This window comes from Globicephala melas, chromosome 3, assembly GCF_963455315.2.
Source record: "Globicephala melas chromosome 3, mGloMel1.2, whole genome shotgun sequence".
Taxonomy (NCBI): Eukaryota; Metazoa; Chordata; class Mammalia; order Artiodactyla; family Delphinidae; genus Globicephala; species Globicephala melas.
In genome coordinates, this window is record NC_083316.1 from 167,372,673 (window position 1) to 167,394,918 (window position 22,246).

The 22,246-nt window shown below is 62.2% G+C and overlaps 1 protein-coding gene across 5 annotated transcripts in view; it reads right to left on the reverse strand.

Moving 5' to 3' along the window:
* KDM4B (lysine demethylase 4B) overlaps positions 1–22,246 on the reverse strand; it is a 111,765-nt gene that overhangs the window by 9,891 nt on the left and 79,628 nt on the right. Inside the window, exons 12-17 of one of the 5 annotated variants that reach the window (XM_060297304.1) lie at positions 15,139–15,240; positions 14,590–14,789; positions 6,459–6,901; positions 5,898–6,018; positions 3,735–3,913; positions 1,237–1,459 (exon numbers count right to left, since the gene is read on the reverse strand). In XM_060297304.1, the coding sequence (XP_060153287.1) occupies positions 1,237–1,459; positions 3,735–3,913; positions 5,898–6,018; positions 6,459–6,901; positions 14,590–14,789; positions 15,139–15,240 (1,268 nt within the window). Of the gene's footprint in view, positions 1–1,236; positions 1,460–3,734; positions 5,208–5,897; positions 6,019–6,458; positions 6,902–14,589; positions 14,790–15,138; positions 15,241–22,246 lie in introns of those variants that run through there. The other 4 variants (XR_009563566.1, XM_060297307.1, XM_060297306.1 and 1 more) reach the window with 4 other exon arrangements.

Consider the following 22,246-nt stretch of genomic DNA (forward strand, 5'->3'; position numbering starts at 1 on the left):
GAGGCTCTGGGTTACCAAGGTGTTGGCTTTGGGATGTGGTCCGGGTTTACAGTCGCAGAGGGAGCATGGGGGAGGGGGCATGGAGGAGGGGAGGAGGACCATGCCTCAGAGCAAGGGCAGAAGGCACAGCCTGCCCCAGGACCCTGCCTCACCCGGGGTCACTGCCCAGCAGTCCTGCGGGGACCCTGAGCCAGCCGGGGCTCGCTACCCACTAAACGGGCTCTGTGGGCTAGAGGGGCCATTGGCCAGTGCTGAGAGGTCCCTGGGGAAAGGACAGGGAGAAAGCAAGGCAGCGGGAAGGGGGCACCCTGAGGGACGGCAAGGTACCCGAGAGCCCACACCTGGCCCCCTGCTCCATCCCCTGGGGCCCTCAGCCAAGGTCAGGCCTGGGGGTGTCCCCCTCTGTCTGGTGCCAGGGCTCAAGGAAGATGCCTGTGCTGAGGACTCTGCCTCCCAAGGGCAATGAGGGAGGCTCCTCTCCCCCTGCGTGGCTGGACCTCAGGCCCCTCGAGAGCGGCAGGGTGGTGAGCTTGGCTGCTGCCCACCCCCTCCCCCACAACCCCGACCCCGGGGGGCCCATCTGCCCAGGAGCACGTCTCACAGCCGGGCCCGGCCGGGCAGAGCAGACGGGTTCCCAGCCAAGAGACAGAGTGAGCTCCGGGCAGGCCTCTGCAGGGCGGGCGCTGGACAGAGATGTACACACGCAAAATTAAGCGGCTCCAGGAAGCTTTCTCCCTGTCCTGGGAGCTTAATCTCACATTCGCTGCCCCCTCCCACCCAAGAAGGGGACAGACATCCATCTTCCTGTCTCAGGCTATGGTTGGGACTTCAGGGTTTGGGGGAGGGTAGTCACCGATGGCAGAGATAAATCCGACCCCTGAACCACTCTAGAACCTCAGCTCTAGCATCAGTTCCAACTCCGGCCCCAAAGTGTGGAGTTTAAAAGCGTCACAGCCCCTGACAGGTACCTGATCTCCTGCGGCCTCCCAGGCCCTGGGCGGGGAGGGCAGGCCTCGGTGGAACCTCCCAGAAGGAGGCTGACCAGGCAGTCCTGCCTTGGCCAGGGGGAAGGGCAGGACACCTGCCCCCAAAGGTCAAGACCCCCACCCCATGACGCCAGGTCCCGCTATAGGCCCGAAGCAGCAGCCAGAGGAAGGGGCGAGGGTGGCCGTCTCGGGAGGGTGAAGCGGGGCTGTGTGGTGGATCCCTCGGCTCTCCCCGCTCCCCAGCACTCACTGGCATGGACCTGCAGGCAGCACTTAGCACAGGAGATCAGCAGGCTGGTCCCGTCATCGCCGATGTAGGAATTGGCGGGGAGTGGCTCTGTGTTCTCCCCACTGGAGGTGAAGCACATCTCGGGGATCAGCGGCCGTGTCTTCTGACCGCTTTTGGAAGGCGGTGTGGCCGAGGGGCCCTCCCCGAGGGAGGCCTGGGGAGTCTCCTTCTCGGTCTGTAGGGACTGCAGGAGGAGGGCCGCCATCAGTGGAGAGCCCAGCGTGGGGCGGGCAGGGACCCCTGACATCCTTGAGTCTATCCTCTGCCCCTCCGTCCCCAAGCAGCACACCCCAGGCTGCTCTTTGCCGCACTAGCACCCCTACCAGGACACCTGCAACTGCCCCACCATGGGTGTCCCTGACGTACCCTCCCAGCCCCCAACCCTGCTTCAGAAGCCCCCGAGAGATCCTCCCCAAAGGCAGTCAGACTCTGTCCCATCCACCCAGAAGCCCTCCCACTTAGGGTTACTTGCAGACAGCACAGTCACTGTCCTGCTGCCCTCACCCCTCTCGCCCTCATCCCACTGCCCCTGGCTCGCTCTGCTCCGGCCACAAGGGCCCCCTCACGGTTCCTCCCAAACGCCAGGCGTGGTCCTGCCCTGGGGCCTTTGTATGTGCCGTTCCCACCGCCTGGGGCGCTCAGATCTCTGCTCACATAACCAGCGGGCCCCCAGGCCTTCCTTGCTCTGTCTGTCCTCGTGGTCCTGACCATCACCTGATGCCGTGTTATCTGTGTATCTATGTGGGGCGTTCTCCCCACCTGTGACTCACACGCACCCCATGACGGCTGTACCCCAGTCCCCCCAAATCCAATCAAATGAAGAGACTGTGATGAAAACATCCTGCCCATGGCACCGGCATCCAGCAACACTGGGCCTGTCACAGGGTGGTGGGGCTCCCAGATGAGCCTCCCCAGCACCCAGTGACAGAAGGACTCTGACCGGCTCAGGGCATAAGGAAAGAGGCCACCAGAGACCACTGGCCTGATGCACTGTGTGTGTGTGGTGGTGGGGCCCTGGGGCGCCCCATGTGGCAACTTGGATTAGGGGACCGGCTGGTTTCCAAACGGGCAGAATGTCCAGCCACAGCCCTTCCCATGATATGGGACAAGCGAAGCCTGGTCCCCGACTCTGAGGGCTCCGGACTGCGGAAGCGGCAGCCCCGCAAGTCCCACTGATACCGTGGACGGGATTAAGCTGAGTCACAATGCTTCACTTAGCAACCGGGATTAAGGAGATTCGCCTCTTAAGCCAGTGTTCCCAGTGATGACTTCCAGCGGCGAGGGGCGTGCCTAGAGAAGACGTCTGTCTGGACGTTTCGTCTTACTTGTTTCCACGACCAGATGTTGCCTCACTTAGGGACCACAGGTCCTGGCAGCTCTGAGTGGCAGAGCCCTCGAGATGGGTGTGCTGCCCTCAGCACGGGGCACAGAGCTCGGCTAGCTCAGCTAATACGTGGAAGATGCCAGGCACTAGGCTGGAAGCCGGGGACCCCAAAACAAGTGAGACCCGGCCCTGTCCTCCAAGGGCTGATAAACAGAGGGCAGGAGCAAGAGCAGAGGCGGGTGGGGGAAGCTGGGGGGCATGCCAGAGTCAGCTTGGGATAGCAGGTCCAGGAAGGCTTCCTGGAAGAGGTGGCAGCTGGGTGGAATCAAAGAGTGAACAGAAATCCATCTGGCGAGGGAGAGGCCTGGGTGGGTGTGTGGGAGATGCTGGGGGACAGCACGGAGCATGCTATGTGTGCGTGCGGGGGCAGATATCACAGGAGAGGATGGCTGTGGGGCATGTGCAGAGGCCGGGGGCCGTGGTGAGCCTGGCGGGCTTTCCAGCTGGGCCCTGCGTGGCTGTGGTGAGGTGCTAACAGGAAGGGCAGGAGGCAGGCAGTGGTCAGGGCTGGGGGAGGGGGACATGGCAGGAAACCGGTTAAGGAGGAAACCGGGAGGACGTGGTGGTGGATGGTACAGGGCAGAGTGCGGGGAAAGGCCACGATCACAACTTGGAAACTCAGGACAGAGCTGGCGGCCGCGTGGCGCCAGGCCACGCGTGTCTTCGCCCAGCCCCAGCCCCCCACTGCCAGCCCCCGTTCACCACGCAGGCGCCTACCTGGACCCACCCCCGGGCCCCCTGCCTGCGCTGCCCGCTGGGCTGGGCTGAGGGCCTCTCAGAGGACAGCCATCTGAGATGCTTCCTTGCACTCTCATCCTCTTTGAGGCACATTGATAAATTACCTTCCAATGAAACGCAGGCCCTGGGCTCTCTCCCCGCAGCCCTCACAGGGGCCTTCCGTCGGGCTCTCCACCGAGCCCGCTGTGGCTCCAACAGCAAATGGGTCCTTGGTCCCCATCACCCTCCCTTCAGGGGTAAGGGACTCCCTTCAGGCAGAGCGAGCCCTGGCGCCACCGGGAGCAGGCGGATGCTGCCCGGCCCGGCATGGCCTGGGGGTCCCTCAGCACCGGCTCACCTGGCTGTACGGGTAGAAGAGGGTGCAGATGGCACAGTAGGGCTCCGTCAGGGCGGCCGCCGCGTTGAACTTCCTCTCAGCCTGGAAGCTGGCCGCCTTGTTCTTCCACTGCAGGGACAGCAAAGACCTCAAGGCCTCGGGGTCACCCACGTCCTCGTCCCCAGAGAAAGGGAAGGCTTCTGGAGTAAAGTGGGAGGGGGGAGGAGCTTCAGCACCCAGGGCCCCACCCCACCCAGTGCGCGCTCGAGGGGATGGGTCCCCGCTTCTCGGCCCCTGAGCCCCTCCGCAGGGAGGTGCCCTGGCCCCCCTCAGCTCAGGGCTGATCCCATCTGGGGACAGGAGATGGGATGGTCAGGCCTTGGCAGGTCAGGCACAGACTCCCCTGGGAGTCGGGCAGGGGCACTGCTGCCCCAATGTCCTGTAAGATGGAGGCCACTGACAGATGTCCCTCCCATCACCCGTCACCGGGCTGGCCTCCGCCGGCCTCGACTCCCAGCTCACTGTCTGCAATCCCCCACATCCCATTCCTGCACTTCCTGAGCACACAGGGGTGCCATCTGCCCTGGCATCAGCATCAGCAGTCCCCAGGAACCTGCCCAAGGAGCAGGGTCCTCATCCCTGGGGCCCCAACCTTCCCAGCAGCTGGGCCAGCATGGCTGGTACCGCAGCCGTCCCAGCTGTAAGGCCAGAGGCTGCCTCAATGCACGGGGACCCTGGGGCCGCATCTGATCTCCAGAGAGGCCCCTCCTGCTCCCAGAGCTCCAGCCCGAGACCCGCTTCTAGAACCCTCCGCGTCCTCGCCCTCAAATTAGGTTCAGAATCAAAGAAGCCACCCAGGCACTTTTCACACGCCGCGTGCGTCTTAAACGGAAGGCTGAAGCGGAAGATGATAAACGGGCTTAGCAGGATTTCTGCACTAAGACAATCACTCCGACTTTCAGCCGAGTGTTAAATAGAAGCTTCTCCGTCTCTGCCCCTCCAGCTCCAGTGCCACCGCCTCTTATTCCAACTTCTCCCAGGCGCACGCTGGGTTCAGGCAGGCAGGGTCACTTCTGTTGGGACTGGCCGCTCCCCAGTCCGGCGCTGACTTTCCCTGAGGGCAGCTTGGCCTCAGGTCAGAGATCAGAGCCCGGAGCATCGTGAGTCACAGGTGTCTGCGGGGTGACGGCCAAGGGCGAGGTTTCCTCTGTTCTCGAAGCAGCTTCTCCCACTTCGGGGTCACGCGGCCCTGTCTCCGGTGCAGGGAGCGCAGGGCCAGGACGTCTCTGCTGGAAATGGACTTGGAAATGGGCCAGTTCCGGGCCCCATGCTGCTCCATGATCCTCTAACTCTGAATCCATTTCTCAAGTCTCTCCCTGGGGGATGTGGCCGGCACCTCTACCATCGTTCGTTGCTGCCCTCTGGAAACGCTCTGCGCCAGGCATCCAAACAGATCCCGAGGCTGTGAGAGGATGAGGTGTGGTCCTCGCTCACCTGGAGGGCCAGGAAGGGACACAAACGCACAAGGGCCACGGCAAGTGTGCTGGGGGTCGTGGGCAGGAGCCTCTGCTGACGGCATCTTCTCAGTTCTCACAGGATAAGGAGGGGGCAGAGGTTACCACGGAGACTGTGAAAGCATCGCACCAGGAGCTCTGGGTGACAACTGGCCTCGGCGTTCCCGGCATTCCCAGCACCCACCGTGTGCCTGGCACCAGGCCACACGCTTCACAGGCCTCAGCCCCGTGCACCTCCCTGGCAGGACCCCTTGAGGGGGGCCAGAAGACCCCATTTTACAGATGGGAAAACCGAGTCACAGAAAGGCAAATGGCACCACGGTCCCCGGCTCCGGGCAGTGGGCTGGGGTGTGAGCCCAGGTGGCTGCACCTGCCCCTCAGAGGCCCCACTCGACATCTGAGGCCCTGGGCCCAGTAGAGCAAGCGCCCCCGGGGAAATGGAGCAAACAAGGGCAGGGCAGAGGCCTGGGGGCAGCCGGGCCTGACTCGGGAGCTGTGGGCTGGGCAGGGGGCACCTCGGCCCCACAGCATTTGGGGAGGGTCTGAGGCTGTGCCGGGGAGGGGTCTGCAGGCCCGACCTCGGCTGGGGGTGGCGGGAGTGAGCAAGCCGGGCGGGTGGCAGAGGAAGGCAGGGCAGGGGCACAGCAGAGCCAGGGGCACCCTTGCTCACCCTCGTCACTTGAGGCCTCCTGCTTGACCACAGACAGCGGGGACCGGGTGGGTGGCCTGCCCAGAGGGTGGCGCCGGCTCTTCTTGATCTCCATCTTCAACTTGGAAAAGGTCGACGGAGCCTAAAATGGCACAGGAGGCCTCTGTGGGAGCAGCTCTGGGGCCGGAAGTAGAGGCGGTGGAGCCCAGCTCAGAGGGACCCCAGTGTCCTCAGTCAGGGGCAAAAGACCCCAGGAAGCGGGCAGCCAACACCCACAGTGGTTTCTTTTCTTTTCTTTTCTTTTTTTTTTTAATATTCATTTGTTTATTTGGCTGTGCCGGGTCCTCGATGTGGCACGTGGGATCTAGTTCCCTGACCAGGGATCAAACCCAGGCCCCCTGCCTTGGGAACGCAGTTTTAACCACTGGACCACCAGGGAAGTTCCCCCAACGGTGGTTTCTAAACCACGTACGTGCCGTTGGCCTCCGGGACAGGATCCACAGGGGCCGTTTGGACGAGCGGGGCTGTGGCCAGCACGTGGGGCAGGGGGACCCCCGGCCCCAGGGACCCAGTGCCCCCTACCTGCACCTCGCCGGCTCCGCTCTCCTCCTCGGGCCCCGTCAGCTCCATGGGGGCCACCTGCTCCTTCCAGGTGGGGCCCTTCTGGGCAAAGTGCTCAGAGGCCTGCTGGCAGGACACGCGGCCCTTGTCGCCTGCCGCCGGGCCGGGCCGCGGCACCACGAACAGCATGGGGATGATGGGGCGCGGCTTCACCTCTGGCTCCTCGCTGGGTGCTTCGGGGGGCACCACGTTGAGAGGTGGTGGCGGGGGGTTCTCCTCGGCGGCCTCAGGGCCGGTGGCCGGTGCCGGGATCTCTAGCAGGGGCACCTCTTCGGTGGGGAACTGGGTGGGCGGGGGCGGCGGCAGCTGGGGCATGAGCGGGTGGTGGAGGTGCAGAGGGCCATAGCTCTTCTTCTTCCGGTCGCTCTTGGCCTTGGCTGGCCGCAGCTTGCCCCTCCCGTCCTCTGTGGGGACAGAAGAGAGATGAGTCAGAGGCGGGGGCCGGGGCACCCCAGGGGCCAGTGGCCAGGCACCCCCTTCGAGCCCCCCAGCCGGAGTGGGAGCCGGCTGCACTAGTTGAGGGCCCCTTCTGGCCCAGACAGGCCTTCCCCCAAGGAACCCGGGCTTCGGGCAGTTGTCACTGCTGCCAGGTCCCCCTGCCAGGCGGCCGAGCCCTGGAGCAGCAGCACCCTGGCCTCAAGAGTCCTGCCACACGCTCAGAGCGCCTTCTGGAATGAGCACGGGGCGCCGAGGCGAGCTGTCGGAAAGCAGCTGGGAAGAGACCGGCTCTGAACATCCTTTCTGAGGGGAGGGGGGAGGAGGTGGGATGCATTTTCTTTTCATGTGTCTGAGTTTCCTTTATTTCTACAGTAAATGCACACGGTTTGTGGAATTTTTAAAAAGCAAAACCTTAGACAACAAACCATAAACAAGTGGTTCTACTTGTGTGAAACAGAAGTGCCAGAGGGGCCTGCAGGGCCCGGAAGACGCGAGGGCCGGCGCTGCGGGGCTTCCTGACAGGTGACGGGGTGGGGAGGGAGGTGGACAGGGAGTGTCTTCAGCAGCATCTTAATTCAGGACCACAGCGGGCGTGCAGCTCGTCAAATAAACGGAGATGGGCGGTGTGGTTGGAGGGGTCATGGCCCCCAAAGACGCCCACACTGTAGCCCCGGGACCTGTGCATGCGGAATCTGACATGGCAGCAGGGATCTGCAGATGAGGTTGAGCTGAGGATCCCGAGGCGGACCCCACATACTAACAGGGATCCTTAAAAGCAGGGGATCCAGCTGGGGCCAGGGGAGCCGTGACTACGGAAGAAGCCAGAGAGATGCGGCACTGCTGGCTGTGAGGATGGAGGACGGGGCCGAGAGCCAGGGATGCGGCACCTCTAGAAGCTGGAAAAGGCAGGGAATGACTCTCCCCTGGAGCCTCCAGAGGAGCCAGCCCTGCCCATGCCTGGATTTTAGTCCAGCGGGACCCATGTCGGACTCCTGACCCCTAGAAATGTCGGAGAATAAGACTTGCTTTCAGCCACTGGGTCTCTGTGGTCACATCACACAGCCACTGGGGATGCATGTGGGCGGGGGGCTCCACGAGGCCTGCTGTGCTCAGGGCGAGGTGTGCAGAGCCTCAGGGATGCCCGCCCACAAGGACCAGCGGCTCAGAGCACAGCCTTCGGGCCTTCCCTGCCCACCTGGAGAATGGGCACACGAGCTCAGGCCCTCACTGCCTGTCCTGGGTCCCCACAGGCTCAGGACGTCACATGAGGTGTGCCAGCAGCTGATACCTGGGGACGTACTGGTCATCCTACTGATGGTACCCGTGAACCGTTGGTTCCAATGCGTCACAGTCTGGGTCTCTGAGGGCCGGGAAAGTAAGGACAACTCGCAGAAAAGCAGTGTTCCCTCTCCCGGCTAAACCTGTTACCACGTGACACGTGACAGGGTCTGCTGGTCCCCGCGGCATCCACACTTACCTCTTACTATAAAAACCTGTCCGTGTTTCACCCCCGTCCCTCAGCCAAAGATAACGACACAGGTGGGATGATGCTCCCAAGGGCAAGGCCATCACTTAGTCCTTGACCGGCCCTGACCCAGGAAGGGGTCAAGCAAGGGCCCTCCCTCCCTTCCTCCAGGCAGATCCCTGGCCCTGAGCGCTAGGAGGTAGCCGACCCCCACCCGCGGCCCCCACTAGGCAAGCTGCAGAGGCTTGAGCCAGCCTGGCCTTCGTGGAGGGGCCCCTCTGGTCACTGCAGCCCGCAGGGTCCTGAGCAGGCAGCCGAGCTTTTCAAGAGAGGCTCAGAGGAGGGAGCGCTTGCCAGCGCCCCCCATGCCCTCTGGCCCTGAGCCTTCCAAGGGCAAGGGTGCAGTCAGGATCCCTCCTGTGCCTTTGCCCACCTGGAGGAGCCCAGCACGCTCCCCAGGACCCCCCAACTGACAGCACCCCAGGAACAGTTATCCAGCCAAGGAAAGGAAATGGGCATTCCGCAGACAAAGCTGCTTCTCCTCTACAGATGCTGGACTTGGATGGTCCTGGCCACTAAAGGTCACCTCCCTGTCCCAGGAGACGTGGGAGAGGGGGGATGGGGGGGGCGCTGAAAGGTGGGGGGCGGGGAGAGGTGTGGGGTAAACACTGCTCATAAGGTTTGGTGACAGCAGCCCAGCCCCAGGAGGTGACCAAGGGCCCAAGAGATCAGGCTCCTTCCTGCCGCTTCTACTGATTTATAGAAATGGCGCTGAGGCAGCCCAGAGCCCCGTTCTGACACGGCAGCAGGGACTTCCGGAGAAACGGCTTTGTTCTCTAAGGAAATCCACTATGCCCTCCTCCCTGACAGTGCGGCCACCCGAATGGAAGTCCAACGACGGCCTCCCGGGCCTCAGGACAGCAGAGCCTGCGAGCTGCCCCGGCTCCAGATGCTGCTGGGGAAGGACATGTCCCCGGCTCCTTCCTCACGGCCACTAGGCCCTGGGAAGCTGACGGGGGCGCACCCAGAGGACCCTGTTAGAGGACAAGCCCAAGGGCACTAGGGACGCTGCGGAGCCCGGGCCCCGTCTGTCCTCACGCCGTGGGGACCACCGCAGGCCTAGGGCAGGCAGGCCACACTTGGAAAGCCCCTTGGTTGGCCCGCCTGAAGGAGCCTCGAAATGGAGCTGGAACGGTGGCTCGGACCCGAGCCGGGTCCCTCCCCAGCACACAGGGCCTCTCACCACCCCCGGTGTGCAAGGGGGCGCAGAATGGCAGGGAACCCCTCTGCCCCAGCAGGGTTGCTGAGGCCCGTCTGGCACTTGTTTTTCGCGGGGAGGCACAGCCAAGAATCCCCCCACTGCCGACGGATGTTACAGCCGCGCCAGCTTCCGGGGCCCCCATGCCTCCTCTCCCACCAAAGTTCTCCCAGGGGAGAGCAGGGGGTGCAGGGCTGCTGCCTGGCTTAGGGACCCTGCCCTGCCTGGCCCAGCCGGGCTGCATCCCTCCTGAGCGGAGCCCAGGCCAGGCCAGGGGACTGTGGCGTGAGTGTCAATGCCCCGCCCAGCCTGCTGCTCACCGCTGGGTGCAGCCGCCCCGGGTCTTGTCCTAAAGCCGTCAAAAAAGGTGCGTGAGGGAGGGGGAAGTGACCCAGGGCGGCTGCACACCCATCCCCGGCCCTGCTCTGCCCTGCGGGGGACCACGTACTCTGGGACCAGCCCTCCTGGGGCCCTGCCGCTGCCCCTGCCACCCCCAGCTCCAGAGCTGCCAGAAGGGACAGTGGCCGTGCTTGGCCAGAGCTGGCCAGGGCCAGGCAGGAGGAGGGAGCCCTTGCGGTCCCAGCAAGCCAGGTGGACACGGGCTGCCTTCCCGCCAGGACCAGGGCTTTGCTGTGCCGGAGGCTGCTGATCCCATCCTGGGCCAGGCCACAGGGCAGCTGCTCTTGCAGACCCCTGGCAGTGGGAGCTGGTGGGACCTGGCAGCCAGGAGGGGAAGCAGCCCCCCTCCCCAGGCCAAGGGACCCGCAGCCAGCCGGGCCCCCTCCTGCCCCCGTAGGGTCCGGGCACCTCCATCCTGCCCGCCTCCGCCTACTCCAGTCAGGGAGCTTCCTACGTGAGCAGCGGCGGCAAGCACACACCCTCCCGACGCAAACCTAAAACAAAATGTCCTGTCCTCGTGCCCGAACGCCCCTCACACTCACAGCTCTGAGGGGCAGGAAGCTGGCGTTAAAGGGAATCTAGAAACCACTTTGACGTCTTCCACTCGTTCCCCAGACGTGTTTGCTGTCACCCCCGACTGTGAGCACTTATTTATTTGATGCATTCAGAGCGATCTTCCTCCAAGGGCTTGAGGGACAGCCCCCGACTGGGGCGTGTGGCTCCCCAGCTGTGGCAGCCTCCTTCTGTCCCCTGAAGGGACCCCTTCCCCTCTAGAGGGGCTGATGTTCCGGGAGATGTCCCAACACCCCAACTCCTCCTTCTTGGGAACCAGGCTCTGGAGTGGAACAGGGACGGGGTGTCTGGAAAAGGGAAGCAGCCGGCCGTGAGCAGAGGTGCCTCCTTGGGAACGTCCCCGCTCTGCCTGGGGTCCACAGCCACGTGACACTGAGCCCACCACAGAGCACGGAGCCTGCAGGCCTTTTGGAGAAGCCCTGGGGGTCCTGGGCTGAGGCCCTGGAAGGGGGACAGAGTGGCTGCAGATGCCAGGAAGGAGGGCACACATCCTGCAGGGTTTGGTCTACAGCAGGATGTTTTACTCTCAGTGGACACAGAGACCACCCCCCACCCCGCCCCGTTTAGGTAACAATCTGCTTAGAAAAGGGAAAACCGGAGAGGAACCAGGCCTTCGCCGTGCGTGAGCCTGCGGCCACCTCTTGGAATCCCGAGACACCGAGGCACAGTGTCCCTGTGACGGGGCCGGGTCCAAGCAGGGGGTGACGGGGCATGGGGGTGCGGCTGTCTCTATAAACAGTCGATCGGTTTGGGCGAAGGTTCATTTTAACGCAACTCAATTAACGAAAAGAGAGCCATTATTCCTTTGCTAAGCAGTTGGGTAAACAGTGCGGCTACTCTCGCTGGCTGCCCTGCATCCGGCCTCAGGCCGGCAGCCCCTTGCGCCTGCTCGAGAGGGAGGAGAGATGCCCGTGGTCGCAAGGCATCCTTCCCACCCTTCCCAGGAGGGGTCCCGCTAAAACCCTTGTCTCTCAGGACTGTCTGAACTGGTCGGGCCCAGGAGCCCCCGCCCTGGCTGGCCCCCGACGGGCTGACTCCGCTCCTGGGAAAAGCCGCTTCGGGCTGAAGCCAAGACTCTTGGGACAGGCGTCCTCCCACAGGCCCTGAGCGGGGTGTGCGTCCTCTCCTTTTACCCTCCAACAACCCCACTGGCCTGCCGAGGCGGCGTCCAGGGCCCGGTCCCCAGATTTCAACCTGGACTCTTTATTTCCACCTGCTTTTTCTCCCACTTACCCCGCCCCCGTGAGAGCACCGATGCCCCCTGGCAACTTTACAAGGTGCCACCTGGGGCGGCCCGGGTGCAGAGCCCAGCCTGTTCCTGCCCCGCCCCACGCAGCCCACCCTGGGGCAGGGCGGTCACCACCCCAGTCCTTGCCAGTCACACCAGGGACACCTGCCGAGTCTCCCAACCTCTTGGGCCAGAACCCCAACCTAGCCATGTCAACAACCACTGTCCTAACCTCCCTACAGCTCACCTCCATGGCCTCTGGAGTCAGATGCAAACGCCTCACCTGTTGATGGGACTCGGGGCCCTGGATCCCGGAGCCCACAGCAGAGGGTCCATCATTCATTCACCCACCGCAGCCCATGCTCTGACTCGCCCCACGGAACTGGGGCCCGGAGCACTCACGACACAGGCACAGAGCCGGAAGGACCACGTGCCCCTCCCAGCTGCAGACCACCCGCTCCGAGGGAGCCCCTCTTGGTTTTGGCACGTTTACTCTGTTACAGGCTAAACTGTGTCCCCCAGATTCCTATGTAGAAGTCCTAACCCTGGGGCCTCAGAATGCAGCCACATTTGGAAATAGTCATTGCTAATGTCATGAGTTAATAAGATGAGGTCATTAGGGTGGGCCCTCATCCAATGTGACCGGTGTCCTTCTGAAAGGCAAAATGCAGACAGACTGGCACACAGGGAGAGGCCGTGTGAGCGTGAAGGTGGCCGTCTACGAGCCAAGGAGAGAAGCCTGGAACAGACCCTCCCTCGCGGTCTCAGAAGGAACCAGCCTTGCCCACACCCTGACCTCGGACTTCCGGCCTCCAGACCGAGAGTCAATGAACCTCGGTTCCTGAAGCCCTGTGTCGGGTACTTTGTCGCACGGCAGCCCCAGCAGATTCGGATGCTTCCCTAAACAGTCCAGTGTCTGCCTGGCGTGTTTTCTGAACTTTAAGTAAACGGGACATGGGGCGTGGGTGCCCGTGTGACATTTGGGGCTGCATGTGAGGGTCGCCCCGGGGAAGAGCAGTGGCCTTCACTGCAGCCCCGGACAGTGTCCTTGCTCCTGCCTGCAAGCTGGCCGGTCACATAGCCCTGACCTCTCCTGACCCCTCTTCCTCGGGCCTTGCTCCCTCCGGCTGCATCGAAATCAACATCCCCCAAGGCCGCTGGCCAGCACCTTTGCAGGGAGCCCCCCTAACACATGCAGCCCCGTATATGTTACAGCTCCTCCTTGTCTTTCAAAAACGTCTCTTAATTTTCTCCATAAAGGTCTTTTATCTTCTGTTAGATCTGCTCCAGCCTGCATCACCCTCTGGATGCTCTCATTATAGGTAGGATTTTCTTCAAAACCACGTGTTCTGTGAACACCCACATGTGACAAGTGTGGGGCGGCTCTGTGTGTCCAGCCCGTTTCTGGCAACTCCGCTAGCTCCCTGCGTCACCAGGCCTCAGCCTCTGGGTCCATTTCCACGGGGTGATTGTGCCTGCGCACAGACTGTGCCGACGCACACCCCCTCCCCGCCCCCTGCCGCCTGTGTCTTGCCTCCCCGGACTGTCCAGACCCTCCCATGTGGACCGGGCTGTTTCGTGATGCCCACCAGGCAAGTGTCATGCCAGGCTGTCTGGGACAGGCCAGCACGCAATTTACCCAGGAAACTTTCCAGTCTTCCCTGCCTCCAGCTCCTGGGGGCCCCGCAGGGACACCCCCCCTTCCAGCCCGTGGGAACATCAGGGGCATGCGCCTGCCCCTCTCGGTGCCTGGTGGAATGCCACATCATCTGGGACACCAGCCACGAGCACCCCGGGGAGGGCCTGACCCCAAGCCAGGCAGAGCTGTGCCGGCTCACCTGCTCCAAGACACAGTCCCGAAGAGGAACCCTCCAGCGACCTATGGCCTGTGATGGGGGCCCGAGGCACTGCTGCCTGGCAATCTGCCACCAGCCCCCCAGCCCCTCCTTTACACCTGGGGGGGCAGCTGCTAGGTGCCAACGTGTGAGCAGCTGAAGCTGCAAATTAGGAAAGTGAAACCAGCCGTGGAAAAGAAAAAGGAGCACCATAAAACATGGGAGTGGGGAACGTTCAAACGCTCACGGAGTCATGTTCCGCGACTAACGGGCCCCAGGCAGTGTAAAGGGTACGGTTCTGAGACACACCCACCATGGTGCCCAGATACAGTTTTTTTGTTCAACGCCAGCCTGCAGGTGGGGCATCCCCACCGCAGGCACGTCCAGCATCTGGCTGCAAACAGCAGGCCATCCCCTTTCCCAACTGAGCAGAGAACACCTCTGTTACGGACTGTGTCTGTGTCCCCCCAGGTTCATGCTGAACCCTGCCCCGCAGTGGGCTGGTTGGGAGGTGACTGGGTCATGAGGGTGGGGCCCTGGCTAAGGATCAGTGACCTTAGAGGCCAGAGGGCTCACTGGCTCTCTCTTCCCCCTGAGGACATAGTGACAGAGGGTCACATACAAACCGGGAGGTGGGCCCACGCCAGCACCAGGGCACACCAGCACCCTGATCTCCCAGCCTCCAGCACCGAGGAATAAAGCCCGTTGTTTCAAGCTGCCCACCTGTGGATTCTGTTTCAGCAGCTGGATGGACTTCAGTTTCTGGGAGAAGAGGGACTTTTCACAGCACTCCCAGAATGCACATTTTTAGAAAACGCCCTCCCTGCCCACAAGACACATGGATGGGATTCTGAAGGCGCGGGGCCTGGCCAGCACAGGCACCGAGCAGGACTGACCTTCGGAGCCCTCGGCCTCCCGGCCCTGCGGCAGCGGCTGGGATTCCTCCTCCTCCTCCTCGGGGTCGGCCTCTGGTGTGGCCTCCTCCTTCATGCCGCCACCAGCCTCCTCCAGGAGGGCCGTCCCAGCTGCCCCCTCGCCAGGAGACTTGGGGTCGTCCGGCTTGGGCTTCTTGGGCTGGCTCCGCTTCCGGTGAGACCTGGAGAGGGAGGCTCATCAGACGGGAGGCGAAACAACGGAAGGGAGAAGCCCTGGGCTGTGCGCCCTGTCCAGCAGACAGAGCCCCCCAGGAGGCCCGGGGAAGCGGGGGCCCTGGGTGGGGTTGGCTCCTGGGGGCAGGGGCGGTGGAGGGAGAGAGGCCTGGGGGAGGGGAGGGGATGGCAAGGTGGGTGTCAAGCGCGTGCCGATGGCAGCTGGAGATGGGATGGCGGGACGGACGGGCTCCAGGAGCCTCTGTGTGGTGGGGCGGGAGACACGGGGAGCGTGGGCTCAGATGGAAACAGAAGCTCGTGGAAAATGCCTGCGCGACAGACAAAAGGTGCACTTACGACAGCCCCGGCCTCCTGGTCTGCTCTTTCTTCCTCTCTAGACTTGGTTTCCTCTCCTCCTCAGTCTTTTTCCAGTGTCTGTTTTCTTTCAGACTAATTTGTCTAGAACGTAAATGTCAGGGGGTTTTTCTCTAGGACTTGTGTTAACTCCCTAGACGCTTCGCCGCAGGGCCTCGCGGGGCCCCGGGCTCTCCCTGCATCCTCTCCACCTGCAGGAGCTCCGAGCCCAGAGCCCGCAGTGGCCCCTTCTCTAAGCTGCGCCCCGGCCCCCCTCACCTCCTGCCCACGCCGGCCTCAGGGGCTGCGACAGTCCCCGGACGGGATGGAGGGCGGTCCTCAGGCCCCAAGTGAGAATCCCAGCTGAGGCTGAGCTGTGGCTTCTTAGTGAAAATGAGGGGGAATTGGGATTAAAAAGGAAGAAAGGAAAGCGACAAAGGGAGGGGGGCTGCAGGTTAGTGGCCAGGGCACCCCTGCCGGGTCCTGGTGGGACGTCCTTGCCGGTTCCTGGAAACTTTCCAGGGAGGGGGCAGTGCAGCTTTGAGACCTCAGGAGGTGTGTGACTGGCCCGGGAGCTGATGCAGGGGCCAGGGCGGTGGAGAGGCTCAGCCTTGGGCAGGGGACACCAGGACAGCCACAGGCTCCGGGTCTCACAGCCGAGGGGTTGTTTTGGAGAGAGCTGTTGGCGCTGGCCGTGGCTTCCCTCCCCCAGGGAGCTCTCCATGTGGCCCCAGTGGGGTCAGACACCAAGACCTTATAGGAGACCCTACAGGGTCCCTGGCAGCCGCACCTCCAAGGACCAAGTGCTCACCAAGGGGAAGCAGGGCTGTCTGACTGGGGACGGGTGGGCAGGGAGGCCCCAAGGGCTCCAGATGCCAGGACCCGCATCTCCTCCCAGGGGCGTCTGCAGCAGGACGCTGGGGGCTCACGGCTTCCTTGCTGCCTCCCGGCCCGACGCTGCTGGCCCCTGGGGTGCCTCCTTCTAACTGTCCCCTGACGCTAACCGCTAACCACTGCCGGTCCCTTGCTGCTCAGCTGCCTAACTTGAGGGCCCCTGGCTCTGTGCCCTGAGCCCAGACAATGCCCGGCACACGACAAGCCCTACTCGATGTCTGCAGCATGAAGCACCCTGATGACCAAAGGTGGAGAGCAGGGAGCATTCCAGGGAGGGCGCGGCATGGGCAGAGGCGTGGCATCACACACAGCATGGCGTGCAAGGGCGCACTGCGAGGGGGAGGGGTGCAGGAGGACAGGCGGGCGGGGACAGGGTGGGGGAGTCGGCAACAGACGGGGGCGGGAGGGGGCACGAAAGACTCAGGCCTCCCCTGGTACACTCTCCACACCGAGCGAGTTTGGGAAGTGCCAGGTGCAGCCCCGACGCGGACACAGGCGGGAGGCTCCGGGCTTTTCCCCAGCTGTCATCGGGAGGCTTCTCTCAGGGTCTGGGAATGCTGCAGGGCCAGGTGCCCACAAGCGAACCCCCACGCTGGCCCCAGCACCCAGCAGAGGGGCACCCTCCTACCGTCAACTCACCTGGCCTCGGTTTCCGGCAGCTGCCCCACTCCTCACCCCCTCTCCGGCCCTCCCCCACCCCCACCAACCCGGAACTGGCCCGGAGGCCACTTCTGCCCCTGCCCGCCTCAGGGTCCCCAGAGAGCCCAGGCCTTCCTCGGCCCCCGACACACCAGTGGGCTCAGAGCTCTGCCCCCAGCACCATACCCCCAGCAACCACTGGGCCGCACCAACGCAGGGACCCCCCCAACCCCCCGAACGGGTGGAACTAGATGCAGAGACGTAGGCGAAGGGACAGGCCCTACTGCAGAGGGGAAAGTGAGGTGAACGTCGGCATGCAAAGGAGGATCTGTTCTGTGAGAACATAAGCTGGGAAATAACACCGGGGGAATCTGGGGTTGACTTGCTGACAGCTGTGGGGAGCTGTGCGCACACCCTAATCGCAGTCTGGCCGTACAGCATCCTCTGGGCCCACTCCCCAGATGCGACGCCTTCCCCTCTTTTAGCCATTTCTTCTTGTATTGACTTGCATGTGTCTCCTCACGCTGCTGCTGTTTTTTGGTTCTGGCTTCTCTGCTGAGTTGCCAGCACAGACACTTAGGCTGTGGCCATCCTGCCCACTTCAACCCCTCCCGGCTTCTCTCCCATTTTGGTTGTGGTGAGATTCTATATTACATTTTTCTGATCCTGTAAATATAGTTCATCCGTGAGCAACAGAGCTGCTCGCACTGCATTCTTTGCTCACTCCTTCTGGAGTCAGTAACTGGCCCCCTCTCTTAGACGCTTAGCTTTCCTGGTTTTCTCCAAGATCTTGGTGTGGCCTCCTAGGCAGGGGTCACATGCTCCTCAATGACACCCTGAGGCCCTCCTCTTATCTTGAGACTGCCTTGGACACTCCTGAGTTGGATGTGGTTTCCTTGATCCCATGTCTTCCTTGGTTGATGCCCTTGTTTAGCTGGAGCACATCCTCCAGCAGCTTTCTCAGAAAGGAGGGGGAACCTGGGACTTTGCTTGTCTCAAAAGATCTTTATTCCCTTCCCATACGAAGTTGGTAATTTGGCTGGGTATTCCTGGGCTGAAATGATTGCTCTCCTGACCTTTAAGACCCTTGTCCTTTGTCTATTAGCTTGTAGCATCATGATCGCCAAGTCCAGTGCTGCTTGGGCCCCGTTGACCTGTTTGTTTGTTCCAGAGGCTTTGCAATCTTCTGTTTAACCTGAGTTGTGAAAAGTCTGCATTCTAGATTTCCTCAAGCTGGCTCCCAACCCACCTCGGACATTTCTTTGCTCTTTTAAAGTTTTTTTTTTAGTTTCGTTGGGTCTTCATTGCTGTGCATGGGCTCCCCCTAGCTGCAGCGAGTGGGGGCCACTCCTCACCACGGTGCGCGGGCCTCTCACCGCAGCGGCCCCCCCTCGTTGTGGAGCACAGGCTCCAGGCGTGTGGATCTCAGCAGTTGTGGCTTGCAGGCTCCAGGGCACAGGCTCAGTAGTTGTGGCGCACAACAAGGCACAGCCTCAACAGTTGTGGCTCAGCTGTTCCGTGGCACGTGGGATCCTCCCGAACCAGGGAACGAACCCGTGCCCCCTGCATTGGCAGGCAGACTCCCAACCACTGCGCCACCAGGGAAGCCCTTTGCTCCCTTTTAAATGTCCAAGAGCCATCTCTTTCCTAAAAGCCTTTTTGTTTATACAGCAGGTTCTTCCATAAATGCCAAGTCACCTGCCCTCTCGCAGAAGTTAGTTTTCTTCTGCTCACTGCATGGCCTCTCCTGTGGGGTCCCGCTTTTTTTTGTTTGAGACTCTTTCACACTGAGTTTCTTCAGGGGTTTAGGGACCCCTGGCTATGACGTACAAGGGACTAAGATGTTCGCTGGTAGCTGTGTGTGAGCAGGGCTCCTAGAAGGGGAGCAGGCAGGTGGGAGCCCTGTCACTTCACGGGGGACCCCCAATATCACATGTGTGGCTTTGTTCCGTTGGGCCACTCTGACCCGGCCCTGCGGTTGGGGATATGTGAGGCTGGCATGTCTGATCTCCCCAGCAGTACGGCCAGCGCCTTCTGCTGGGGGATGGGGTGGAGGAGGAGGCCCTGAGCTCAGCGATGCCTCCAGCACACCGCGGTCCCCGCCCCAGCAGGCGCCCGTGCCTGAGTCCCAGGCCTTGTGGCCTGAACCAGCCCACTCCCCGTCTGCAGGTCCACGGACTCGAGTTTTCTCTGTGCTGCAAAGTCAGGTGTCACTTGCCCCTCTTTTCCTTCCTTCAGAGTCTGCCGATGCTGCTCGTACCCTCTCCTCTTCCCTGTCCCTCCTTTACAGTCGTTTTCATGGTGTTTCAGAGGAGGGTGGACATAAACGTGCACTTTACTTGCCAGGCTTAACGGGATGTCACTTGGCGAAGATGATAAGAATTAGGTATTGGTACTGAGTCCAAATCCCTACACTGATATTTCCAAGATGGGAGCAGGTGTCCTTGGACCTCAGGTGGCAGGAGAGGCAGAGTGAGGGGGCTCACTGAGGGGCCCAGGGCACACAGCCCCTTGGGCATCCCAAGGTGGGGCTGTTGCCCAGAACTTCTGACTCCCCGGGGAGGGATCTGGGGCTTCCTGGCCAGGAGTCGCAGCCCCTTCCTCCAGTGTTCCCTGACCCACGGCGAGTAGGTGTGGCCTTCAGTGGGTTTTCTGGTGAAGTCACAGGGACAACAAGCTCCTGGGGCCGCAGGGGCTGGCAGGCCCCATAGTCATGGCCCCTTCTGAGCGGACAGGAGCTGCACCGGAGGAAAGGGCTCAGGAGCGTGGCAGGGTCAGGGTGGCTGGAAGGAGTGGGTCGGAGGTGTAGTCGTGTACAGCCTGGCCAGGGCATCAGGTACAGGGGGAGAGGTGAGACCAAACTGGCTCCTGGTGGGTCTGGGGGCAGCAGAGGGGGCAGGGATGTGCTCCCTGGCTCCTTGTTTCCATGGTGACCGAGGATGGGAGGTGGAGAGGTGGTGGGCGGGAGCTGCTGGGCTGGGCAAGCAGGGCTAGCGGGCTCTAGCCTCCTGAGTGGGCAGCTGGAGGTCCCGCCAGGGGGAGCAGCAGAAGCTGGGGAGGAACGGGGCCCCGTGGGTCCGGAGAGGAGCACACTTCCCCTCCCCCACTTCCCTCCAAGCCCGGCTGCTCAGATGCTCTGCACAGAGTGCGTGTGAGTGTCCAGCAGAGTGCACACCTGCTGGAACATGTGGGCAACGCAGAGCATTCCTTGAAGCTCTCCTTGAAAATAATCAGGAGCCGAGAAGAAAACGCAGCCTGCATATGGAGGAAGGCTGCTCAGGCAGGCAGGCAGGAGCAGGGGAGGGGAGCAAGGTGAAGACGCCAGCTGGGCAGGGGTCCCACCTGGCGGCGATGGCGAGGGGGCCACGCAGCACGGACAAGAAGGTCACAGGTGGCGGGGCCAGTTCACCTGACAAGATCTAGGCGTGGAAGGAAAATCCACGGGAGGGCATCCTTTTCTCCCAAAGGAGCCAACACCTGCCTCTGCTCTCAGGTGACATCTGGGGCGGGGTGCAGGGGGCCATCAGGAAGGCTGGGCCCTCGAGGGGCGGGGGCCTGGCTGAGCCTGTCTGATTGAGGACCAAGGAACGGATGCAGCATCCCAGAGGAGAAGGCAAGGCTGCACAGGGATGGGGGCGCGGGAGGGTGCCCACAGCAGGCGGACGAGGAGCCCACCCCAATGCCAAGCCCTTGGGGAGGGACACTGGGAGATGTCTGGGGACATCTGTGGTGGTCTCACTGGAGGGCTGCTCCTGGCATCAAGTGGGCGGGGGTGGGGAAGCTGCTCAACCCCCCACAGTGCCTGGGACAGCCACCCACAGAAGATGTCAGCAGTGCCGAGGGGAGACCCTGGTCTAGGGACAGAGCCAGATTTGCCCCCATCCCCTATCCGGCAGGAGTCAAGGATGCTAGGGTGGTGCTGCCCCTCCCCCCAAACCAACTCTCCGACAAGGGAGGCTCGGGGGAGCCGGCAGCCCTGGAGAAAAGGCACAGCTGGGCGAGGACAGGTTGGCCAAGTGGCCAGGAGAGAAAGTCACCAGGGACTCCTGAGGGCCACTGCCACTGGGGGTGGGGCGGGGGCAGCGGCTTCCAGCTTGGCATTGGGCCTCCAAATGTGAGTCCCCAGTCAGCCTCTTAGGAGGAAGCCCCCCCAACCAGTGACTTTTTAAAAAGGTGGGGGAGTCAGCCTTCTTTTACATACTAAAGGCTTTAAAGAAAATTGCATCCTTGGGAACACGACTGAATTTGTTATTCAGTCCCAGGTCTGCACACAGGGAGGGGAGGTGGGAGAGAGGGACGTTCCAGAAAGGAGGTGTGTTGTGCAACATGATGAGGGGACAGGGAGGGGGTAAGGGGCTCTTTGTGTACAGAAGGTTCCGGCCAAGGCCCGGCGGCTGGGTCCCCGTCCTCTGGGCAGGCTCGTCTGACAGCCTCTAATCCCATTCCATCCTGGAATGATGCCCCAGTCCTTGGCTGTCACTCTGTTGACCAATTAGTCTGAGCCATCACCAGTCAACCATTATGCAAATGCAGGATCACTCTGCTCCCTCCCTCGGGAAAGACCGGGAAAGACCGGGAAAGAGCGGGAGCTGCAGCAGATCAGCCTCACCGAGAAGGTGCTTTTCGTGAGGAACACACAGGAGGGCAGAAAGTCAAAAGGAGAGACAACAAAAGAAATCGGAAAAGAGAGACACCTTCAAGCGGGCTGCCAGGAGCAGATGGGAAAGCACCCTGGAGCTGAGAGAACATTCTCAGAGAGGGGCCTCGGGTGGGGAGAACACACGGATGAAGGTGCGCAGAGAGGAGAACAGGCCCAGCGGGGAGAAGGTTCTGGGCTGGGAGTGACCGCTTGGCCAGGATGATTTCTCCCAGTTTCTGCAGAGCGCTGGGGTGCCACCAAGGATGCACCGCCCAAGGAACACACTGGCCAAGGCCCCACCCCTCAGGGACCAGGTCCTGGGGGAGGCGCCATCCTTGACCAATGGGGACAAGACCCGCCAGCAGTGACCAAGGGCTACAGATGGAAACCTCGCCCGAGGCCCAGATCCGACTGCAGCCTGTTTGTGCCGCCCACAAGCTAAGCATGATGTTTACGTTTTTAAATGGTTCAAAAGTTAAAAGAGGGCTTCCCTGGTGGCGCAGTGGTTGAGAGTCCGCCTGCCGATGCAGGGGACACGGGTTCGTGCCCTGGTCCGGGAAGATCCCACATGCCGCGGAGCGGCTGGGCCCGTGAGCCACGGCCACTGAGCCTGCGCGTCCGGAGCCTGTGCTCCGGAGAGGAGCCGGGAGAGGCCACAACAGTGAGAGGCCCGTGTACCGCAAAAAAAAAAAAAAAAAAGTTGAAAGAATAATAACACTTTGTGGCATGTGAAAATGATACGAAATTCCCACTCCAGTGTCCATAGATAAAGTTTTATTGAGACTCGCCATGCTCATTGTTTACGGAATGTCTTACTGTCCAGGGCAACCGCCGTGGAGCCAAGTGGTCAAGGGAGAGCCTCCTGAGCCCTTGAAGCCCTAACACCAACACGAGGATGCTCTGGGCCGCCCCGCCCACTCCAGCCATACCCCAGGCCCA